The sequence below is a fragment of the Schistocerca cancellata genome, chromosome 3 (genome assembly GCF_023864275.1).
Source record: "Schistocerca cancellata isolate TAMUIC-IGC-003103 chromosome 3, iqSchCanc2.1, whole genome shotgun sequence".
Taxonomy (NCBI): domain Eukaryota; kingdom Metazoa; phylum Arthropoda; class Insecta; order Orthoptera; family Acrididae; genus Schistocerca; species Schistocerca cancellata.
In genome coordinates, this window is record NC_064628.1 from 407864442 (window position 1) to 407885102 (window position 20661).

General features: G+C 42.3%; 1 protein-coding gene across 1 annotated transcript in view; it reads right to left on the reverse strand.

Annotated features, from left to right (window-relative positions):
* The window catches only part of LOC126176729 (zinc carboxypeptidase-like), a 138411-nt gene that overhangs the window by 79656 nt on the left and 38094 nt on the right, over nt 1-20661 (reverse strand). The window contains exons 3-4 of the mRNA XM_049923897.1: nt 19103-19239; nt 16637-16712 (exon numbers count right to left, since the gene is read on the reverse strand). Coding sequence (XP_049779854.1) covers nt 16637-16712; nt 19103-19239 — 213 coding nt within the window. The remainder of the gene's footprint in view (nt 1-16636; nt 16713-19102; nt 19240-20661) is intronic.

A 20661-nucleotide genomic window follows, 5' to 3' on the forward strand; every position in this document is an offset into this window, starting at 1 on the left:
TTAATTGTCTCCATTTTTACCACAGTTTTTAACAGATTTAGGAAATTCTAGAGTCCCATACACCTGTAAGTATGGTTTGTATGCTGTGCAAAATTCATCAAAGAATCTCTCTTACTTAAGAAAAAAAGTGTACCAACAGCAACAAATGCAGCCAATACCAAGTGAAAAATGATGAAATTTCACATGTAAAAAAAATTGTTTTGTTATGTTTTTTAACTTTCTCTGCTATGAGTGTGAATCCTGAATCATTTCTTGTCATGCTAGCAAAGTTTTATGAATTTATTTGTAAGAGTATAGACAGTGTAAATTAAAATGTCCTGTGGTGCCTCTTCTGCTCCAAGTCGGCCCGTTTCACGTCCTACCCCCCTTTAAGAAGAGGGTACAGGAGAGAAATTCGTGGTAGTCCGCTTCAAACCAATCCAAAAATTGTAGATGCCCATAAACCCCTCCCCTCTCCCGCTTCAAAGCATGCCTGCTTCATTTACGGATTGGTCAAGGGCACATCCAAACAAGACAGCTCTTTTCTGCCATTCGGTCACGCCTTCGCGTCTACCAATGAACCCATAAAACCAACTTGCACATACACGCTTCAGTGCCAGGAGTTACTTCAGCGGTGGAGGAGCACTTTAGGGCCTGGCAGCACATTCACCTCATCTAAAGAGACTGGAGTCATCTTTTAAGGAGATGTCGAATTTTTCATCCAGTGATGTAAGAAATTTTACTGAGTAGTTAACTAGCATCAGTCAAGTGGCATATAAGCACTTGATACAGAGAATTTCCGTGTACCTAACGACCTCTGGTAATAAAAAGCAGGCAGAAACGTAAGTCAATAGAATGAAAAGTAGTCCAAGTTGCAAATATTTTATTTATCATTTGTTGACTAATTTCTGGCCGAGACCCATTTTAAAATCAACGTAATAAAGTAGAAAAGGATATTTTCAAAGATTTCAACAAAATGTGTAATGTACATGCACAGTGTATAAAGATAATTGAGTTACCCGTATGCACTGTGAATATACAATACACATGAATGTACGTTACACATTTTGTTCAAATCTTCTGAAATGCCATTTTCGACTTTGTTATGTTGATTTGAAAATGGGTCTAGTTATCGAATGTAAAGCGAAATACTTGATACTTGGAATGGTTTATCGTCCTATCGATTAACAGAGGTTGCTGACTAGAGATGGGGGATCCGCTCCTGAACTGATTCATAGAGTTGAATCTTTGAAAGGAGTGAACAATCAGTGATTCAGAAAAAAAGAACGGTAGCTCCAAACGTTTCCCACGGCAGAGAGAGAAAGAGAGAGAGAGAGAGAGAAAAGAAAGAGAGAGAGAGAGAGAGAGAGAGAGAGAGAGAGAGAGAGATGGGTTGATGGGTTTATATTGCAAGTGCTGAAAATTGTATCTATGAATAAAATAATAACTTAAAATATGTTTGTTTCAACGTTTATTTGTTATTTCTCTTCCCTACGCCCATACAAATGTTTCCTCAAATTTTCATTCTCATACGATCTGTTATGATGCCTCTGCTGGTCAGAGCACAGTGCACGCCACACAACACAGCCGGCGCCGGCCTCTGCCCTGCTTCTACCTTTGCTGCCTGCATTGTGCAGTGCCCCATTGGATTTTCTGTTTCACATATGCCGTGCCGTCTCTGTGCATCCTCTGCCGCGTGCAGTGTCTGGTGCAGCTTAACTTAGCATCGCACTCTGTCGGCGATCGTTGCAGTCGCACGTCCTGCCCTCTGGGCAGTTGATGCGAGCAACAGGACAGAGAGCCTCCTAGCGGAGAACTTAAGAACTACTTGCAACAACCTGCTCGCAAGAGAACGGACGATTTGTCTCGGAGCGGGTGACTGGTGGCCGTTTACCGCTCCCCCACCCTCGGAACTCGCCCGCTCAACGCTCACCCCACTGTTCTCGACTCTAGCCAGAGCGTTGAGCAAAGCAACTCTGGTGTCACTCTGGTCTCTGCGGTCTTAGCTCACGCAGTAATACAGGTCACGGCTCGACCTGCTTGACTCAGTGCTTCTGGATCGGAGTTCGTCTCTACTGGATATTGTTCTTTGTAGTAATACCGCTATGTATAATACATTATTATGTTATGTATACATCATTTGTTTTTATTTTATTTTTATTTGTTTAAACTGATCAGATTAGGTTCCTGATGACTCCTCTTACTATAGGATTTTTATTATGGACACTCGAATTTACACTTTAATTACGAGTGAACCGATAAACGTATCGCAAAATGTGATACACGAATATTTTCCTTGTTTTATTCTGCATAAGGCTATATGCAGCACTTTAGTCTTACAGTCAAATTTATGTTTTTTTTTTCTTATTCTGTTACGGATTTTGCGATTTTAGGCGTCTTCAGAAGGAAAGGTTCACTTTAAAAATATACGGCTTGCGATGTATTTGTACAAGGTTAATGAAATTTTAATACATTATAGCCAAATATATTGTTAATGTAAATCTCAAGATACAACATTTTCCGATCACCCAAAAAACCACGATAGTGCAAAATAAATCAGTAATAAAAAACTTTGTCATAGGATCAAATAAGATCAAAATACAGGTATAGTACTGGAATAAACCAAGTTTAAAGGGCAATATGCCTTCCATTTATTTTCTATTGTGAATGAGTGGTGAGTCATGAAAAAGAGCTAGTTCATTTCAGGGAGTGAACAGTTCTGATCCGATCTCTGAAAAGAACAGTTTTGCCCATCTCTATTGCTGACCCAAGTTACACCAGCATGCTGGAAGCTCGTCGAAATGTGTTTCACGAAACGACGATGAGATTTTGATTAGGATAGGATAGGGAGCAAAATCAGACGTCTCCTTGACGATGGGAACTTCCAGATTTATGTCTTTAGCGGTTTGTGGAAACCACCGAAAACCTCGAACTGGATGGTCAGCTGGAACACCTGTTCTGCCGTATGTGGGTCCTCTGACTTATCACTACGCCATCTTGATAGCTAGTAACAAAAAGATATTCGGTCTGACGAATTGATCACGATAACACAATATCATGTTTTCTGCGCATTCATAAAACTGTATAGGGGAATGCGCAGTCAAAAGTAGCAGGGTCAGTTGTAACACATTAGATCCACCGGCAAATGTAGAATTTCTCAGAAGTGGAAATAGGCTTCAGTTCACTTCAATCACGTGGATAATTACTTGACAGTTGTTCATGTGGGAGAGTGGGACTTCTATTTAGCACAACGAAGTGAAAATGAATTTTGAAATATTTCTTTGTGTAGATTTCTGGGTAAATGAATTATTTTAACTAATACATAAATATATGTCAGAGATTACATTTTTGTTTCTTATAGGAATTAATTATGCATTTTTTCGTACGAATGGACCTGTTCAGAGTTAATATGGCGGTAAGCGCACAGTTGTAACAGTGTACATGGGGACAGTCATAAGACGTTACAATTCATTTCCAGTGAACACGAATTATTTTTGTACATCTGTCATAATAGTTACCTTGTTTGATTAGTGTCGACAAGAAATTATTAAAATAATCTATTTTAAGCTCTTTTACAGTAAGTTAACAAATGTTATGCATACAACAGATTCCACAAGAAGCTATGGAATTACTGCCGAGGTAGATTTAAATTCCAGAAAATCAGTCAGGAGTGTGGCGAGAGAATCTGGTATAAGTCATGTGTCACTGCAAATGATTTGCCAGAAAATGACGAATCAATTATATTCGGAAAGCAGACCACAATCCACATATTCATACATTCAGTGCCCAGCAGAAAACAAAACCTGCAGATTACATAAAAAATTCTTGCTATTACTGTGCCTCAAGTAGAAACACCAAGTAATAGTTTGTAAGGAGTCTCTGAAATTGGTAACTTGCTCGTTTAAAGATTATAATTTTCTACTGTCGGGTTCCGCGCTAAGATAAATTCGGACATACCAAACTCGTAAAAGAGCCAAAGTGGCCCCGACGATAGATTGAGAGAACCCTGGACTACAGGAGCAAGGCCCCTAAAGCGTCTGAGGTTGCAACTTTTTCACCTGAGGTGGTGCGTCCGTTTCCTAAGGCCAGGACGAAGAAAAACTTGATCAAGACGTCCGGAAAGTCTCACAGGCACTCCCCAAAAACATGCTCTTCAAGGAATGGATATTAAAAATAAAATAAGTGTTGATAAAGAAAGTTTCAAATTGCCAAAGAGAAACTGCCCCTTCAAACCATTTCAGTTTCAGCACTACAAAACAGAGTGAATGTAATATGTGATTAAAAAATACGTACAATAACGGCAGATTGGGAGAGGAATGGGTCCAGTGCATAACATCTTCGGAGTAATCTCATATTACATGCACGAAGGGAGAAAAACGTTACGAGGGCTCTAACTGTTATCCAGAATAGGATATATCGATTGTCTACATCTCTTACGAATATTGGAATGCTATAATTTTATCTCGTAATGTTGTAATATTTTTATGATAACTTTTAGCTTTATCAGTAAGTGTTGAATCACAAATCTACAAGAAGTCTTTTTATAATGTGTTAAAAAGTACAGTGGTAAATAATAGTTACAGTACTTGTTACAGCGTCGCATTTAAAGAGCACTGCAGTCAAACTACATATGATCTGGTTTTATACTTACCATTTCTCGACGACATAGATCACAAACAAAACAAATTTTCAATATTAATTCTTTTTGGCGCGCTAAAGCTTATATCTGACACAAACTGTCAGCACACAGACAAATGCAGACAGATTCATAGATTTTTGCACTCAAGTTTCTAAGTAATTGTGACTTATATAGTTTCATAATAAAAAAAGTACTTCCACATAAATATGTCGATCGGAATACTATAGCACATTTACAACTTTATTATTGAGACTTGAAAACTTTACCTCAAGAAAGTAATATAGACTACCTGGACAGTTTTAACGTAAATGGGTTTCTGATTGAAACGGGAATTCTGTCTCAAAAACAGCTCGCATACATATCTAAAATGGGTAGTGTCCTGAAGACATTTAGGAGACTATCCCTGTACTTCTTTCAAGGCCACAACGGGCTCTTCAGGCTTCTCATTTAATTTAACGGCTGTGAGCTTAAGGAATTGGACTGTGTTTCAAATAACTTTCGGAAATGCAGTCGGATGACGTCGTCGCCAACCATTGCTATTTCGTCAGGAGCACACACTGCCATTTTCAAGACAAAACTGCAGCAATTAAGCTCTATGCAAGCGAATTTAAAACCTTTGTGTTCACAGAGACTCCGCAAAGATAACACAAAAACACAACGTAAACACTATCGCCATCACAAACCAAAGATAACCGAAGTCACAAGTCATCGTTAGTTAAATTAATAATCAACGGGTGAAATAGCATAATGTCGGTCCCTCTGTTTTTTACAATGGAGAGAGCAGGATTCCATGCAGAATTTAAAGAGAAACCATCACCTCCATTTACGAGGTTACTTTCTAATTTAATTTCAACAGCTTCCTTAATAACACTATGCTAATAGCTGGAAGTGCATACCAGAATATCTCAGTTGGTATATTCCGTAGGATGACCGGTCCGAAGACAATGTTTTACAATGGGGGATTGGCTTGGCTGTTGTGTATGTGCAGCTGTTGCTCGGTACATCGGTCCTCAACAGTCCTGATAGTCTGACCAATATGTGGCATGCCACAACTGCAAGGAATAGTTTAGACACGCGCCTTATGCAAACCAAGATCATCCTATACGAAACCTAAAAGGATCCTGATCTTAGACGGTGGTCGAAAAACACTCTTCACATCACATATCCAAAAAATACGACCAATCCTGTTTGAAATGCTTCCTTCATAAGACAAAAAGGCTGTAGAGTTTAGTGCTGTAGAGTATTATCATCACTCACCCGGTGCACAGTTGGTCGATAGCGCAACACACATTTGATCTGACATTCACTATAACCACACTGACGAAAGGTGACTTCAGGCTAACTCAGCTGACAGCGCTTCAGAGTCCGAGAGGGTATGGGCCCTGTGAATCAAGGTACGCAGTACCCTGTCATGTTAAGCCGTATGGTGGTAACTATCAGCCTGCAGACACAAGTCAGTGTGAGTAGGTCTCCTATAAACGGCATGTCCCAACGTACCAACACACCAAGGAATGGACGACAGCCATCCTTTTCCACTTTCACCGTGAAATAAATATTCGGGTTGGAATTGTGTTCTATTGTAAAGACAGCCGCCGACATGACGATGAATAACGGAAGAGCAGAGAGTGCTGTGAGACGACGTCAGCCAATAGTAAGCTGACACAAAGGCAGGAGCAGCATCTACATGAAGAGATCATAAGCGCCGCGCCGCCATAGCCGCAGGGAGTGGAAGACAAGCCACCATAGGAACACCACAGCAGTGACTTATGAACTGTATTGTTTTGCTTTCACTGAAATTGTATATACTGAAGGGCATTGATCATTTACATGGCTCCATTTACTTGTGACACACCTTTCACACCTTTGTGAACATGCAAAGTTAAGAATTGTCAATTTAATTTACTGTAATAAACTCCATTAATACGATTTGCCTGAGTTGTTTTGCAGCGATCCAAGAAAAACAGCATCTTAGGCACTGTGTATTAGACAAGTGGTCAGACACAAAAATTGGCGACAAGGACTCAAAGAAAAACCCCGTGCCCCACAGCCACGGGATTTTCTTTTGCGATTTGCTGGCGCCTTAATTTTCTCTTGTCTCTTCTTTGCAGGGGTGTTTACATGCTCTGACAGTCTCTTATCGTATTTTTGCTAATCAGTGTTTTCATGTGGGCATTGCAGAAATTTTCTTTGCTTTTGTACTTATATTTCTTGCTTGCCTTGTCTATTTCTTGCGCATATGTCTCTTCCAACAGGCCCACTCCATCTATCCCAACCCCTGCTCAGTCGCCACAGCTACCAGCTTTAGATGCAACACAGCTAATACAGATATTTTAGTTTCAGAGCCAGCAAATATCCTCGCTGCTGAACACAGTACAGCAGCTCATGGTGAACCAAATTACTAATGCAGCATGCAGCTCCCAGTGCTACACCGCCTTTTCGCCAGTATCATGAACAAGAATAAGAGTGGCTCGAGTGGTTGCAACTGTTTTAAGACAACATAATTGCTCACAATGTACCAGGTACTGTGAAACTTCCCTATCTATTGTCCACAGTAAACAGCGCAGTGTTTAGGCTCTTACAAAAAACTGTTCCCTAACGCCACACCAAGTGAAATCTCATATGATCAGGTTGTAGATTCGCTAGTTATTACGACCAACAAGTGAAAATAGTAGCAGCTACGTATCAATTCTTTAATTACAAAAAACGGTCAGAACAAACTTACTGCGAGTGGGTAACAGATTTGCAGGATATGACAAGGAAATGCAAATTCAAATGTGCTTGTGGCGCTTTATATTCAGATGTTATGTTGTGTGATGCGACCGTGTACAATGTAACTGATGTCAAACTCAGAGAACATATTTTGAAATAGTCTGACCCATCATTTCATCAAGCAGTGCAAATACTAGATCAGTATGACTAAGATGCCCTGTCAGCCAGTAAATCTGAGCAGCCAGCAATTTGTGAGGTTGATTCCCTTATTTGCAACTGGCCCATTCGGCAGTGGCAGGTCGCGCTCGCCATGCCACATAAACAACTCTCCACACCACGTAGGCAGCTCGCTAAACAGGCCACTACACGGATGTACAGAATTAAGCCATGCTCACAGTATTATTCGCACCACAAATAGCAAGACTGCCCCTCCTGATAACTGCAGTGTTACATTTGCGGCAAGAAAGGACATGCCCAATCCGTATGTTTGCAATGGAACGAACTTAAGAATTCAGCCCACTCACGAAAATCTATTCACAAGGTCCATGTCATTAATGCAGTATATTCGAAGTCTGCAACAGGCAGTAGCAAAACTAGCAAGCGAGCAGTTTCTTTAATGCTATGCCAGTACAACAAACTTTTTGTTCATTTGCTTCCTTGTGGGAACCGTGGGAAATTTCTGTTGGACACAGGTGCCTCTGTTAAATTGCTGAATCGTCAGACATGTGAAGTATTAGGCTTCCCATACCTGTCTAAAGCTAGTACACACCTGACGGCTTACAATAAACAATACATTCCCGTTCTCAAAAAATGTACTTTGCCTGTCATGTATCACTCGCATACACGACTTTTACGGTGCTACAATCACGCGATTGTGAGAACATATCTGATCTTGATTCATTTGATTTGTTACTGGCCGGTGTGGCCGAGTAGTTCTAGGCGCTTCAGTCTGGAACCGCGCGACCGCTACTGGTTCGAATCCTACCTCGGGCATGGATGTGTGTGAAGTCCTTAGGTTACTTAGGCTTAAGTAGTTTTAAGTTCTAGGGGACTGATGACCTCAGATGTTAAGTCCCATAGTGGTCAGAGCCATTTGAACCATTTGATTTGTTTGGCTTTAACATTCAGCGCAGTGTGTTGACAGTGTCTGCATTCCGTGATTCCATGCAAAAGACAGTGTAGCTATCTTGCTGAAAGAATTCCCAGAACTCTTTTTTGAAGGTTTAGCCAAGGTTAACCATTTTGTTGCACATATTACTCTGAAAGACAATATTCAGTCGAAATTTTGCCAGGCCAGAACTGTTCTCATTGCGCTATGGCACAAAGTCGCTGCTGAACTTAAAGAATTGTAAGACAGCGGAGCTATTGTGCCCATACAAGCTAGTCAGTGGGCAAATCCACTGGTTTTGCTCCCCAAAACCTCAGGTCGCAATCACCTCTGTGTTGACTTTAAGTGTACAGTGAACTCACAAACTGTGATTGATTCTTACTGATTGCCACGCCCAGAGGATTTCATGGACAGATCAAGCGCTGGTCGCTACTTTTCAAAAATTGATTTGCGTGACGTGTATTTGCAAATACCGCTCGATGAAGAATCTCCAAAACTGTGTGTGGTGAATACTTATTTGAGCTTGTTTAAATATTTGCATTTACCTTTTGGCAGCGCTTCCACATCAACCATTTTCCAATGATATTTGGAACAGCTAAAAGCTCAAGTGCCAAACTGTACAAACTATTTGGACGATATTGTCATAGCAGAGCGTACATCTGAAGATCATACTGAATGTTTGCGTGCTTTGTTTCGTGTGTTATCTGACGCAGGACTAAAGTGTAAACCGTAAGAGTGTGATTTTTTAAAAACTGAGTTGCACTATCTTGGTCATGTCATGAACAGTCAATGTGTATATCCTCTTCAGTCACATTTCTTAGCCATACGAAATTTGCCAGTTCCTCGCTATGTCCCTGAATTAGTCTTAGGGAAAATGAACCATTATATTCGGTTCATACCGAATGCTGCGCAAACCGCAGCTCGACAGCACCGCTTGCGTCGCAAGCGTCTGGGCAGATGACAATCAAGTGTTTTTTCAAAAACTTAGAGCTGCATTGCTCAGTTATCGATGCTTAGTTCAGTTTGATACTGACAAATCAGTTGTATTGCAAGTTGACGCTTCCTCTTATGGAATCGGTGCAGTGCTTTCGCACAGATTAGGTGAGAAAGGCAGGCCTATCGCTTTCGCATCAAAAGTGTTGTCTAAAGTTCATTGTCACTATTCACAAATTGAGAAAGAGGCTTTGGCTATTGTGTATGGTGTCACCAAATTCCACCACTATTTGTATGGCAGAAAATTCCACTTAGTAACAGATCACAAGCCTTTGCAGTCCTTGTTTCATCCGACGAAACCGGTTCCTGTTCCAACTGCCCAAAGATTGCAAAGATGGGCTTTGTTGTTGTCTCAATACCAATACGAGATTGTGTATCGTGCGATAGCTCAACATGGTAATGCGCACGCACTTTCACATCTTCCGTTTGTCCCTGATACAGACGTTGACGCTTCAGCTGCATCTTGTTGTCACATCGATCCTCAGGATTCTGAATTGCTTCTATCTTTTCCACTGAACTATAGGAAAGTTGCACAGGCGACGGAAGCTGATTGAGATTTGAACATTTTGCTAACATACATTCGCTCATATTGTCTCGTTCCTGGCATAACATAAAAAACTGTTGAGCGCCGATACTTTGCACATCGGTACAGCCTCACTATACAGAGAGGTGTGATTCTTGTACAAAATGACAGTGGTCAGTCACGTGTGTTGACCCCTAAAGCTTTGCAAAAGAAATGTAGCAGTTACTTCACCAAAGGACACTGCAGGATTGTTAGTACGAAACAGTTAGCGCGTCGACACTGTACTTGGCAGGGTTGGACACCCAGATAGAACAGATGACGTCACAGTGTCAGGCATATGCGGAAAGTCAGTCCTCTCCGCCACAAAAATTCTGTGCTTGGCGTAAGTCGCAATCACTATAGCAATGTGTGCACATAGACTTTGTGGGCCCTTTTTTTGAATACTCGTAGGTTGATTGTGGTTGACTCGTATATCAAGTTTCCTTTTGCTGTGCAAATGAACTCAACAACGGTGTTGTCCTCTATTTTTTGCCTCGAAGGTTTACCTGAAGTCATAGTGTCAGACAACGGTCTTCAGTTCATGACAAATGAATTTGAAATATTCTGTGAAAGCAATGGCATACGGCATCTAACTAGTGCACCGTTCCATCCACAGTCAAACGGAGAAGCGGAATGTTTTGTCAGAACTGAACCTTCAACGAGCAGATGGTCAAACTTCGCTCCGAACACACCAGGGATCAAACATTGCAATTGTTTCTCGCCTCCTATCGTTCGGAACCACGATATGGACCATCGCCGGTGGAACTGCTTCACGGCCGCACCATCGGACACTGCTCCACCTGCTCCACCCTCCTCAGCATCAGGCGCCCCATGGTATAGTGTTTTACAGGGTTTTCAGCGGCAGCAGATAGTGGGTGTGATGTGAGACCGTCCGTCGACTTGGCCCTTGCATGTACCTCATTTCAGGTCCAGACGGGCTGCAGTGCCAACATCAAAATCAACTTCGCCACTGTCACGTGCACGGTAAGCCTTCTGTGTCTCTTCCCCAGATGCATGGATACCGAGGACGCCGCGGCCACAACACTGCCAGAAGGTGTCATCACGACACCGCGGAACGACCTCATGGAGACGGAGCTTTCGCCTCCTCCGCCTCCTCTCGTCCTACAGATGGAACTGGACCCGCCCACACTTAAGCAGTCGACGCTTTCTATATCTGGTTATTGGCCTCCGATAGTGGACGCGTACCCTTCTGGTCCGTTTTCTGGGGGACATTTCCGCCAGAGCGAAGGTCGGATGGCGGGGTACGTCCGGATGCTTGACGTCCCCTGCAGCAGCAGCTTCTGATCCAGCTAAGCGTTCACACTCCTGCCTCCCCCGCCGTCGTCGCGCTCCCTGCACGACGACGGTGCGTTGCTTTTGGGGAGAGGAATGTTCCAGTGTAACGACAAGTGCCGGTACGAAGATGAAGAACGGAAGAGCAGAGAGGGCTGTGAGACGACGTCACCGAATAGTACGCTGGGACGCTGGTAACCACGTAGTTGAGCGACCAGCAAACCAAACATAATCAGTAGTATGCTGACGTGAAGACAGGAGTGGCATCTACACAAAGAGAATACAAGCGCAGCTCCACTGTAGCCGCGGAGAGTGGAAGACGAGCCGTCATATAAACGCCACAGTAGTGGCTGATGAAGTGTAATATTTCATTGCATTGAAATTGTGTATACCAAAGGACATTGATTATTTGCATGTCGCCGTTTGCTTGTGACACACCTTTATGAATACACATAGTTAAGTATTGTCAATTTAACTTACTGTAATAAACTCCATTAATACGATCTGCTTGAATTCTTGTCTAGCAATCCAAGAAAAACAGCATCCTAGGCACCCTGTATTCTCACAGCCACGATGTCAAACAACAATAGTATACTCTTGAGGAGTGGTGCCTTTATATCACTCCTGTCTGGAACCTGAGTATCGGGAGAATGACTCATGCGTGCACAGTGACAGACGGTCTCAAGCGGGTTCAGTCGAGTATTTAGTTCTAATTTTCATCCACCAGAGTACAGTAGCGGACAGAGACATTCAAGGAACAGATCAAGAGAATATTTGTGAGATTTGTTCTGTTTATTTCTTGAACGCTTTTTTGTTTATTTATTTTTGTACTGTTTTGTATACACCATGTGTTCAAAAGTATCCGGACACCCTCAAAAACATACGGTTTTCATATTAGGTGCATTGTGCTGCCACCCTTTGCCAGGTACTCCATATCAACGACCTCAGTTGTCATTAGACGCCGTGAGACAGTAGAATGGGGCGCTCCGCGGAACTCACGGATTTCGAACGTGGTCAGATGATTGGGTGTCACTTCTTTCATACGTCTTTACGCGAGATTTCCACATCGCTAGATCCACTGTTTCCGATGTGATAGTGAAGCGGAAACGTGAAGGGACACGTACAGCACAAAAACGAACAGGCTGACTTCATCTGTTGACTGACAAAAAAAATGGCTCTGAGCACTATGGGACTTAACATCGATGGTCATCAGTCCCCTAGAACTTAGAACTACTTAAACCTAACTAACCTAAGGACATCACACACATCCATGCCCGAGGCAGGATTCGAACCTACGACCGTAGCAGTCGCGCGGCTCCGGACTGAGCGTCTAGAGCCGCTAGACCACCGCGGCCGGCTGTTGACTGACATATTTCCTGTTGTATCAGTACGTAAAATCTGCCTGTTAGCGACGTATGAGATTTCAGACGACTCTGCTACAAAACTACATCCACTACCGTTAGTTCCATCTCTGAGGTTAGTTTCAACTTGGCGTAATCTACTGCTATTCTGAAGCAACTTATTTTCAACCTCTTCTACCTGGTTAGTTAGCTGAAGGACATTTTCTTCAGACACACCCACTCGGCCAAACACACTTTTTACTTCATTCATACATTTGGCATATTCAGAACTGATTTTACTGTGTAACAATTTGTTATCATTTACACATATAGACCCTACCGCGGCTAATTTGACCTCTACTCTCTGCACACTTTCTTTTATAAAATCTACCCTTTGTTTCCAACAGCAACTTTTTTCAAGGCATCTGTTAATTCACTTTTTACAGTTTTAGTGGACTGTTGGCAGTTATTCTCAACTTGGTTTTGGAATGAATTTGAAGGTACTCTACCTAGTTTGTGGTCAGACAGACAAGAAATAGGATTTCTTACGTCTAAATTCTTGGGAGGGTCTAGAATTTGGGGGATTATCGCTACTTAACAGTACGATACTCTAGATAAATTTAAAGAGGCGGTTTTAAAGAATATTGAGGCAAGCAAAAACAAATGGAGTTGCTAAATAGCTTCTGGGCTGGGGAAAAGATTAATTCCAGAAAGGAAAACGTAAGAAAGTGTGCGTTAAAGTGGGTGACAAATGTAAACTTTAACAGAATTAACGTGTACCGTGAGAACAGCAGGAGCAGAGGTGCCAACCGCGCGGAGTGGCGCTATGTCACGGATTGCGCGGCCCCTCCCACCGGAGGTTCGAGTCCTCCCACGGGCATGGGTGTGTGTTTTGTTGTTAGCATAATTTAGTTTAAGTAGTGTGTAAGTCTAGGGACCTCAGCAGTTTGGTCCCTTGGGAATTCACACACATTTGAATTTCAGCAGAGGTGCCGGGAGCTGGCGCTATCCAGTAAATGATAGGTGAAATAAAGGGGAGCAGGTGCATAATTATCGATCGTATTTTCCGATGCAACAAATGGGGTAAACTTAAGAAATGCTACAGAATCCCAGAATCCGTTAAACTAAATGCCGTCTGTGAAAGACGTAATTTGAACCCGCTAGCAAAACCGTTTGTACGCGTTACAACTAAACAGACAGGGATTATAAGTGAGGAGCAGAAGAAGGTGGTAACAACAGACGAAACGAGCTGCATAAAAATCTGCACATTTAACGGAGGTTTAGGGGAGTTTTTGGACAGACGTAAGCGAAATAAACACTGTATTGCAGACGAAATTGGTGATGTATCAGCGGAAAATATGACAGAACCTGATTACCAGAGAGTCTTTAGCAACCAAGTTGAAATCGAATAATGTTCTCGGGAAGGAGAAAGTACAGAAGCTGCAGAATTACAGGAGATTATTGATGTCAGTGTAGAAGAAATACTAGCGTCTGTAACTGACGACGTTTGTGAGGCTATAAGGGAGAGGCAGGAAAATGGTGACCAAAATGGAGTTCAGCCAACTAACTGTGGACAAAAGAAAGAGAGAGAGAGAGAGAGAGAGAGAGAGAGAGAGAGAGAGAGGAAATAGAGAATGGCGAAACGCCGGGAAAAATTTTTTGAGCTGTAATTAGTGGAGAGAATAGTTAGTATGGGTGAGAAAAGTGATGTGGGTAATTCTGCGAAAATCTGTGTAATTTCAGGAAACAGGGAAGGTTTCGATAGAAGGGAGGCTGTGAATGATTTGTAGGAGGAGTGTTCTGACACTAGCAACGAAAGGAAGTTGTTGAGTGAGCCAGCAATTAGTCTGCAAGTCTATAACGAAGCAGTACAGTGTTTAGCAGATAGTGGTAGTGATTTATGTGCTGTGAGTAAAAAAATGGTTAGAATCGTTGCCAAACAGAAGTGAACTTGTAAAAATGCCAGTAATGGGAGTACAGATAATTGTAGCTACAGGAAAAGTTAAAAAAACCTGTTGAACACGAAGTTCTGCTGCCAATAAAAATAAATGGTATGGAAGTACTCCATAATTTCCTTATAATTCCTTATCTATGTATAAAAATGCTAATTGGCGTAGATTTCTTTAAGCAGTACAAAGGGAGATTAAATCTGCTGCTATGAGTTGAGAGGTAGGTACTGGTTTAATCCCTGAAAGGAACCGCGCCGCCGCACTCCACATATCTGAAAAAAGCATGCAGGCTTCAAAGCCTCCGACTAGAAGGCACGTTCCTCGAAATCATTCGTAGACGAACTGCAATAAGGTGACAATGGGCTTCCCGTCGAAACTCCATCTCTCTGTTCGTACTTCTGGTTATTGAATAAAAAGCAACTGGAAATCGACACATGTTGGAAAAGGTTCGTTAATTCAGCACCAAACCTAACCTCAATCAACAGTAATGAATCAGACAGAAGAACACGAGTGAAGAGAGGGACCGCATCAAAACCTAGTAGAATATCACAGTCATTCAAACGCAATTCCCCCAACCGACGTAAGAAATCAGCCGAGTTCTTGATGTGGTGCTCGTACCGAACCACTATAGGACTCAACAGAGTAACAAGATGTTTTGCTACACGATATGTCAGAGCTCCAACGCTACTCAAAATCGACGAAGAGGTACCTCTTCCTTGTGGACCTTAGGGAGCCATATAACCTGCGACATGCCTCCCTCCTAGTGCCCTCTTCTTTCGATCATGAAACTAAATAAGTCGCATTCACGTGGAATCTTCAGTACGAAACTGTCTGCATCTCGTTGTATGCCGACAGTTCGTACCAGATCAAAATTCTTCAGCGCTCCAAAAATAATTAAATTGAAATGAAAATTTGCTTGTGATCTGTGCTGTTGAGAAATGGGATATATAAATCCAAGTCTTATATAGTGCGACTGCATTGCCATTTACATCTTGCGCGTTTGCAGTTTTGCCCGCTTCCCTCTAATCGCATTCAGACAGTGTGGCTTGACGGTGGGGGAAATGTTTGGCGAGGCAGAGCCTATGTCACTCATGGCTGGACATGCCCTGCGAGTCGAAATATTGGCTGCCCCTACTCTGCACCAAATGAATATATTACGACTGATTCCCATTTGTGACCTACACCTGAAGTCAAATGTAATACAACAGTTTTAAATACAAAATTAAAATATTGTGTAAAATAGCATAGGAATATGGCTAACGAACACATCTTCATAAATGTAAAAAAAGGAAATGGAGAAAAACGAGGATTCCCTTCAGTTGATTCTATAATGTTTCTACCACAAGAGGATTGTTAATTACAAAAAACTGATTTTTGTTAGAGTTGAAGCCAGGCTTACCTACAGTAACCAAAGAGCAGTTACTTCTCTCTTGCAAGAAGAGACGGTAGGATAGCATCGCGGCGGCTTCTTTGGAATACATCTGAAACACTAGCTCAGTTGTATAAACATGGAAGAAGGAATTGGCCGTTATTTTTTAAAATAATCGTCCTGATGTTCACCTTCAATGATCTGGGTAGCTCCAGGAGACGACTCGAAGCACGTTGCACCAGAGTACGAGACAAGACGTTTGACTACCACATATCTCGCTGTTTGTCTCTCCCAAGTGCTCCTGGTTCTGTGTCTCAACATTGCTACCTACTCGTGCCAGTGCACTGGTCAGTAGGTATTTCCTGACCTGCACACGCTGCAAGAGAGTCTGAATGTGTGGGGTTCAATGCTGTGTCTATCCTGGAGGTTATTTCATTCGCTTGTCGCTTCCTTCACCTCTATCACAGTTTTGTATCAGTGAAAAATGCCAATTTAGGAGTCCACATTCCACTGTTACTGGCTGGGAGAGTCACTTTAAAAGGATGGGGGATGTAAGACCTTGTCGCCTCCTATAGGACCACGTCTATTAAACTACTGCTGTTTTCAAACCAAGCATCGGGCTCGGGACAACATTATCTCACATGGTGTAGAAGTGACTAAGATTCTACCAACTTACCTCTTCGAGAGCAACTTACCTCTTCTAGGGTATAGTAGTCTTCCCAACCAAAGGATTCTCCCTGTCTCCGGACTCCTCTCTCATTGTCGATAAGTCTGAAACGAGGGGTTTTTAATTATTGGTGACAGTAGGCAGTTGTGTAGAAAAAACTGAAGATCAGTGCTTCAGTTTGTGACTGAGAAAGCACTTAAAGAACTAAAATGGCAGGAGCTACAAAAATAAGTAAGGTCTGCAGTAGCTATCCATTCGTTCAGTCTGGTATTGAAACACTTTAACTATGGAATTTTTCATCTTAGTTACTTACTTTATCTTTAAGCTGTTGGCTAAAATAATATATAACAATAAGGAGGACAACGATTCAAAGACGCAAATTAATTTTACGGTTAATGAAGGGAGTCTGCCTCCGTAGCTGAGTGGTAAGTTGGGTTGACCGTAATACGAAAGAGTATGGTTCGATTCCTGGTACTGTCAGGGATTTCCCCTTGGTGGCAGGACTGGAACGGGATGCAGTCAGTCTCGTGATGCCAGCTAAGGAGATAATTCACCGGCTAGTCGCTGCCCCAAGTCACGAAAACCGACAACTGCCGAGAGAGCGGTGTGCTGACTACAAACCCCTGCATATCGCATCTAGTGACGCAATTGGCGAAAGATGACACGGTGGTTGTCGGTACCGATGTACCTGCTCTGGCCTGTGGAAGGAATTCCTTTTTGTGTGAAGATATAAGGTTAAAGTCTAACGTCTTTACGTCTAAGTCATTTTGAAAGAAAACCTACTCGGACTGGACGTAAATGGGGAGTAAGGGAGCTCTACGCTATTTTTGAAGGAATTACTCCCAGCATGCACTTACAATGATTAAGGGAAGCAAAGGGAAACATGAAACAGAACGGTCAGCGATTTCAAGTTCTCTTGAGTGCTTGTCCGTTGCCTATCTACCGACCTGACAGAAAATCCTAAGAAATTTTGGTCTGATGTTAAATCAGTAACCGTATGTCCGCCCCGGGTAGCTAAGTGGTCAGCGCGACGGAATGTCATACCTAACGGCCCGGGTTCGATTCCCGGCTGGGTGGGACATTTTCTCCGCTGAGGGACTGGGTGTTGTGTTGTCCTTATCACCATCATTTCATCCCCATCGACACGCTGAAGTGGCGTCAACTCGAAGGACTTGCACCAGGCGAACGGTCTACCCGACGGGAGGTCCTAGCCACACGGCACTATTAGTAACAGTATGAAAGCAATGTGTTCACTGCGAAGAAGAATAAAAGAAAGAATGGATAAACACTAACCTTCTTTTTCCAAAACTGTTTCACAGAAGCAAATCTTACTATGGTTGCTCCTTTAAATCATCACATCAACGACGAAATTAAACATACCAAAATAAGCGATCATGGGATAGAAATTTTACTGATATTGCTGTACAGAGAAGAGGCCACCGGATCTGGTGAGATACTGTATAATTCTCCATAGAGAACGCAAAACGACTTCCTCATCCGACTGTAGTGTACCGTAGATCGCTGGAGGACAAAAACCTTCCTAATGAAAGAGCGCAGGTCGCTACAGTTTTTCAAGATGGGTAGTCGAACAGACGCATGAAACTACATACCTGTGTCGCTGATGTAGATATGTTGTAGAATTTTGGATCATATTATATATTCGCGCACTATGACCTTGCTGGAGACCGAAAGTGGAACGACCATATGTAACTAACAGAAGATAAGACAGATGCCACATCGAGGTTCATTGGAAGAATCCGAAGGATGTACAATCCACCCTCAAAGAAGGTAGCTTGCTGACCCATCGCTCGAAAAGTACTTGAGTACTATTGATCAGTTTGGTATCCGTACCAGAACGGATGACAGGCGATATAAAGAGGATACGAAGAAGAGCACCGTAGTTGGGTACAGGGCTACAGGTCTATTTACTTAATGCGAAAGCGTCAGTCAACTCCAATGGTAGACGTTACAAAAGAGGTGCTGGGTATCACATTGTGGTGCACAGTCAAAAAGTGTGCTTGCGTCCATGCGTCCCTTGAAGCGTCCATGAATATATTGCTCCCTTCTATGTATACATCGCGAAAAGGCTACGAAGATAAAGTTAAAGAAATTCTAGCTCACACCGATGCTTATCAACGTTTGTTCTTCCCGCGGACGCTTCACGATTTGGTTAGGAAAGTGGGTTAGTTATAGGGGTATACAATTTACCGTCCACCACACACGATAATGATGTTTGCAAAGTGCAGATATAGCTGTCCCAGTCACTGTTCCATCCAACTTAGTGCAAAGACAGGACGCATTAAGAAAGACTGTAGACCGACAGAAATTCTTAGAAAGCGGAAATCAGAGTAAAATTTGTGGAAAGCATGGTATTACATGTAGAAACCGACGAATCACGGGCAAAATCTGCAAGATCAAATTAAGACAAAGTCAAGTTAAGGATACGATCACAAGATGTATCATACTGTGAATAAACGGTAAAGTTAAGACCTACGTCTGCACGTTGTCCACGTAGACGGTCGCTTGGATTCCATTCGCTTCGAGGCCTTCCAGGAAACTGGTTTGCATCTCCGGCGAGACCATCACGTCTGCAGGTTTGTTCACCACTCTTGGTTCCTTCCAGAACTGAATCTGTAAGAAAGGTGCTTTTAGTATTAAATTTTGAACAGAATAAATGCGAATCGCTTCCTATAATATGTGTCTTAGCAAAGTGCGGAAATAACACAGCTCAAAAAAGGAAGACATCAGAAAACAGGTAGACTTGATTTTCTTCTAGCAGCAATTTATTGTAGGTTAGAAGGGTACCATGTTCTTGGAAAATGTCAAGACCATTCCAGTTTTGAACAAATTCTATCGGACAGAAAGGCCTACTTCACTGGCGTCCACCTGTTGCAGAATCGTGGAAAGCGTTTTAATCTCACTCAACGTAACTATTTTGAAAAAAGGAAACCTCTTCGTCGCTATAACTGACGCTGCTGATAGCAACAACCTTAAATTTTAGTTTTTAGAGTTGAAGATGGCCAATTTCATCAGACACCAGTTAGTACAGTCAAAGTAAAACACTAGATCTGGACTGATTTGTTCATAAAATATGACTAAGCGTTTGCCAGAAATTCAATAAATGGCCGTTTTCTCGGCGGATTACATCCTGTTCACTCTTCAGAGTGGTAATCGATGCAACTGTATTTGTTACTACGGCGAAACTTGATATCATCTGCTGAACATCTGTGAAAATGATGTTCTCGGACGCAGCAGTGTATACAGCAGGGGAAAACTTCATTACGGCTTCCCACCAATGATGAGACGTTGTAAAAGTGAAGAGGTGACATGCTCAGTAATTAAACCTGGTGTCTCTCCTAAGAGCCACCAGGTGCTTTTTCTCTGGTGTTTCGGCAGATATCTGCAATTTCATTTATGCAGACAAATACTGGTACCACGTCCTTGAAGTGAATCTTCGGTTTCTTTCCCGTTACAGACTACATGTTTTTTTTTTTTTAATGGAGTTTTAGGTGCCCACTCCATAGAGTGGTTCCATATTAATCTAGTGCGTTATTCGCTTTATCCTTATGTATTCATAGGAACAGCAAAATGTGAAGAATAACCAGGAATCCAGAGCTTCTCAGTAACGCTGCATGCTTGGCGGTAGGAGTCAGCGCGGGCCAGGCCGGTGCTGTCGCTGCTGCAGTGCTGGGCATTCTTCGTGTTTTACTGTCCCATTTAACACACAGCAATAAAACTAATGTCGCACTAGACTACTTTAGAACAACTCCATAGAATTAACAGGTAAAATACGTGTTTAAAAATCATTTTATTTGTGAAGGGAAACAAACCGTCGCTTTGCTGTGTGGTGAGCAGTATTTGTCTGCGCTGACTTCAGCTACACTCTGCAAAAACTAAATTGCAAATATTTGCCGAAACAACACAGAAAATGCGTGTGACTCTTAGGAGAGACACCCTGTATACATTATTAGGCCAGTGATTGATTCTGCAACACGATAACGTTCTAAGATAAAGGGTTCGTCTAGTGTCCTAATATCTTCAGTAGCGAAAGTT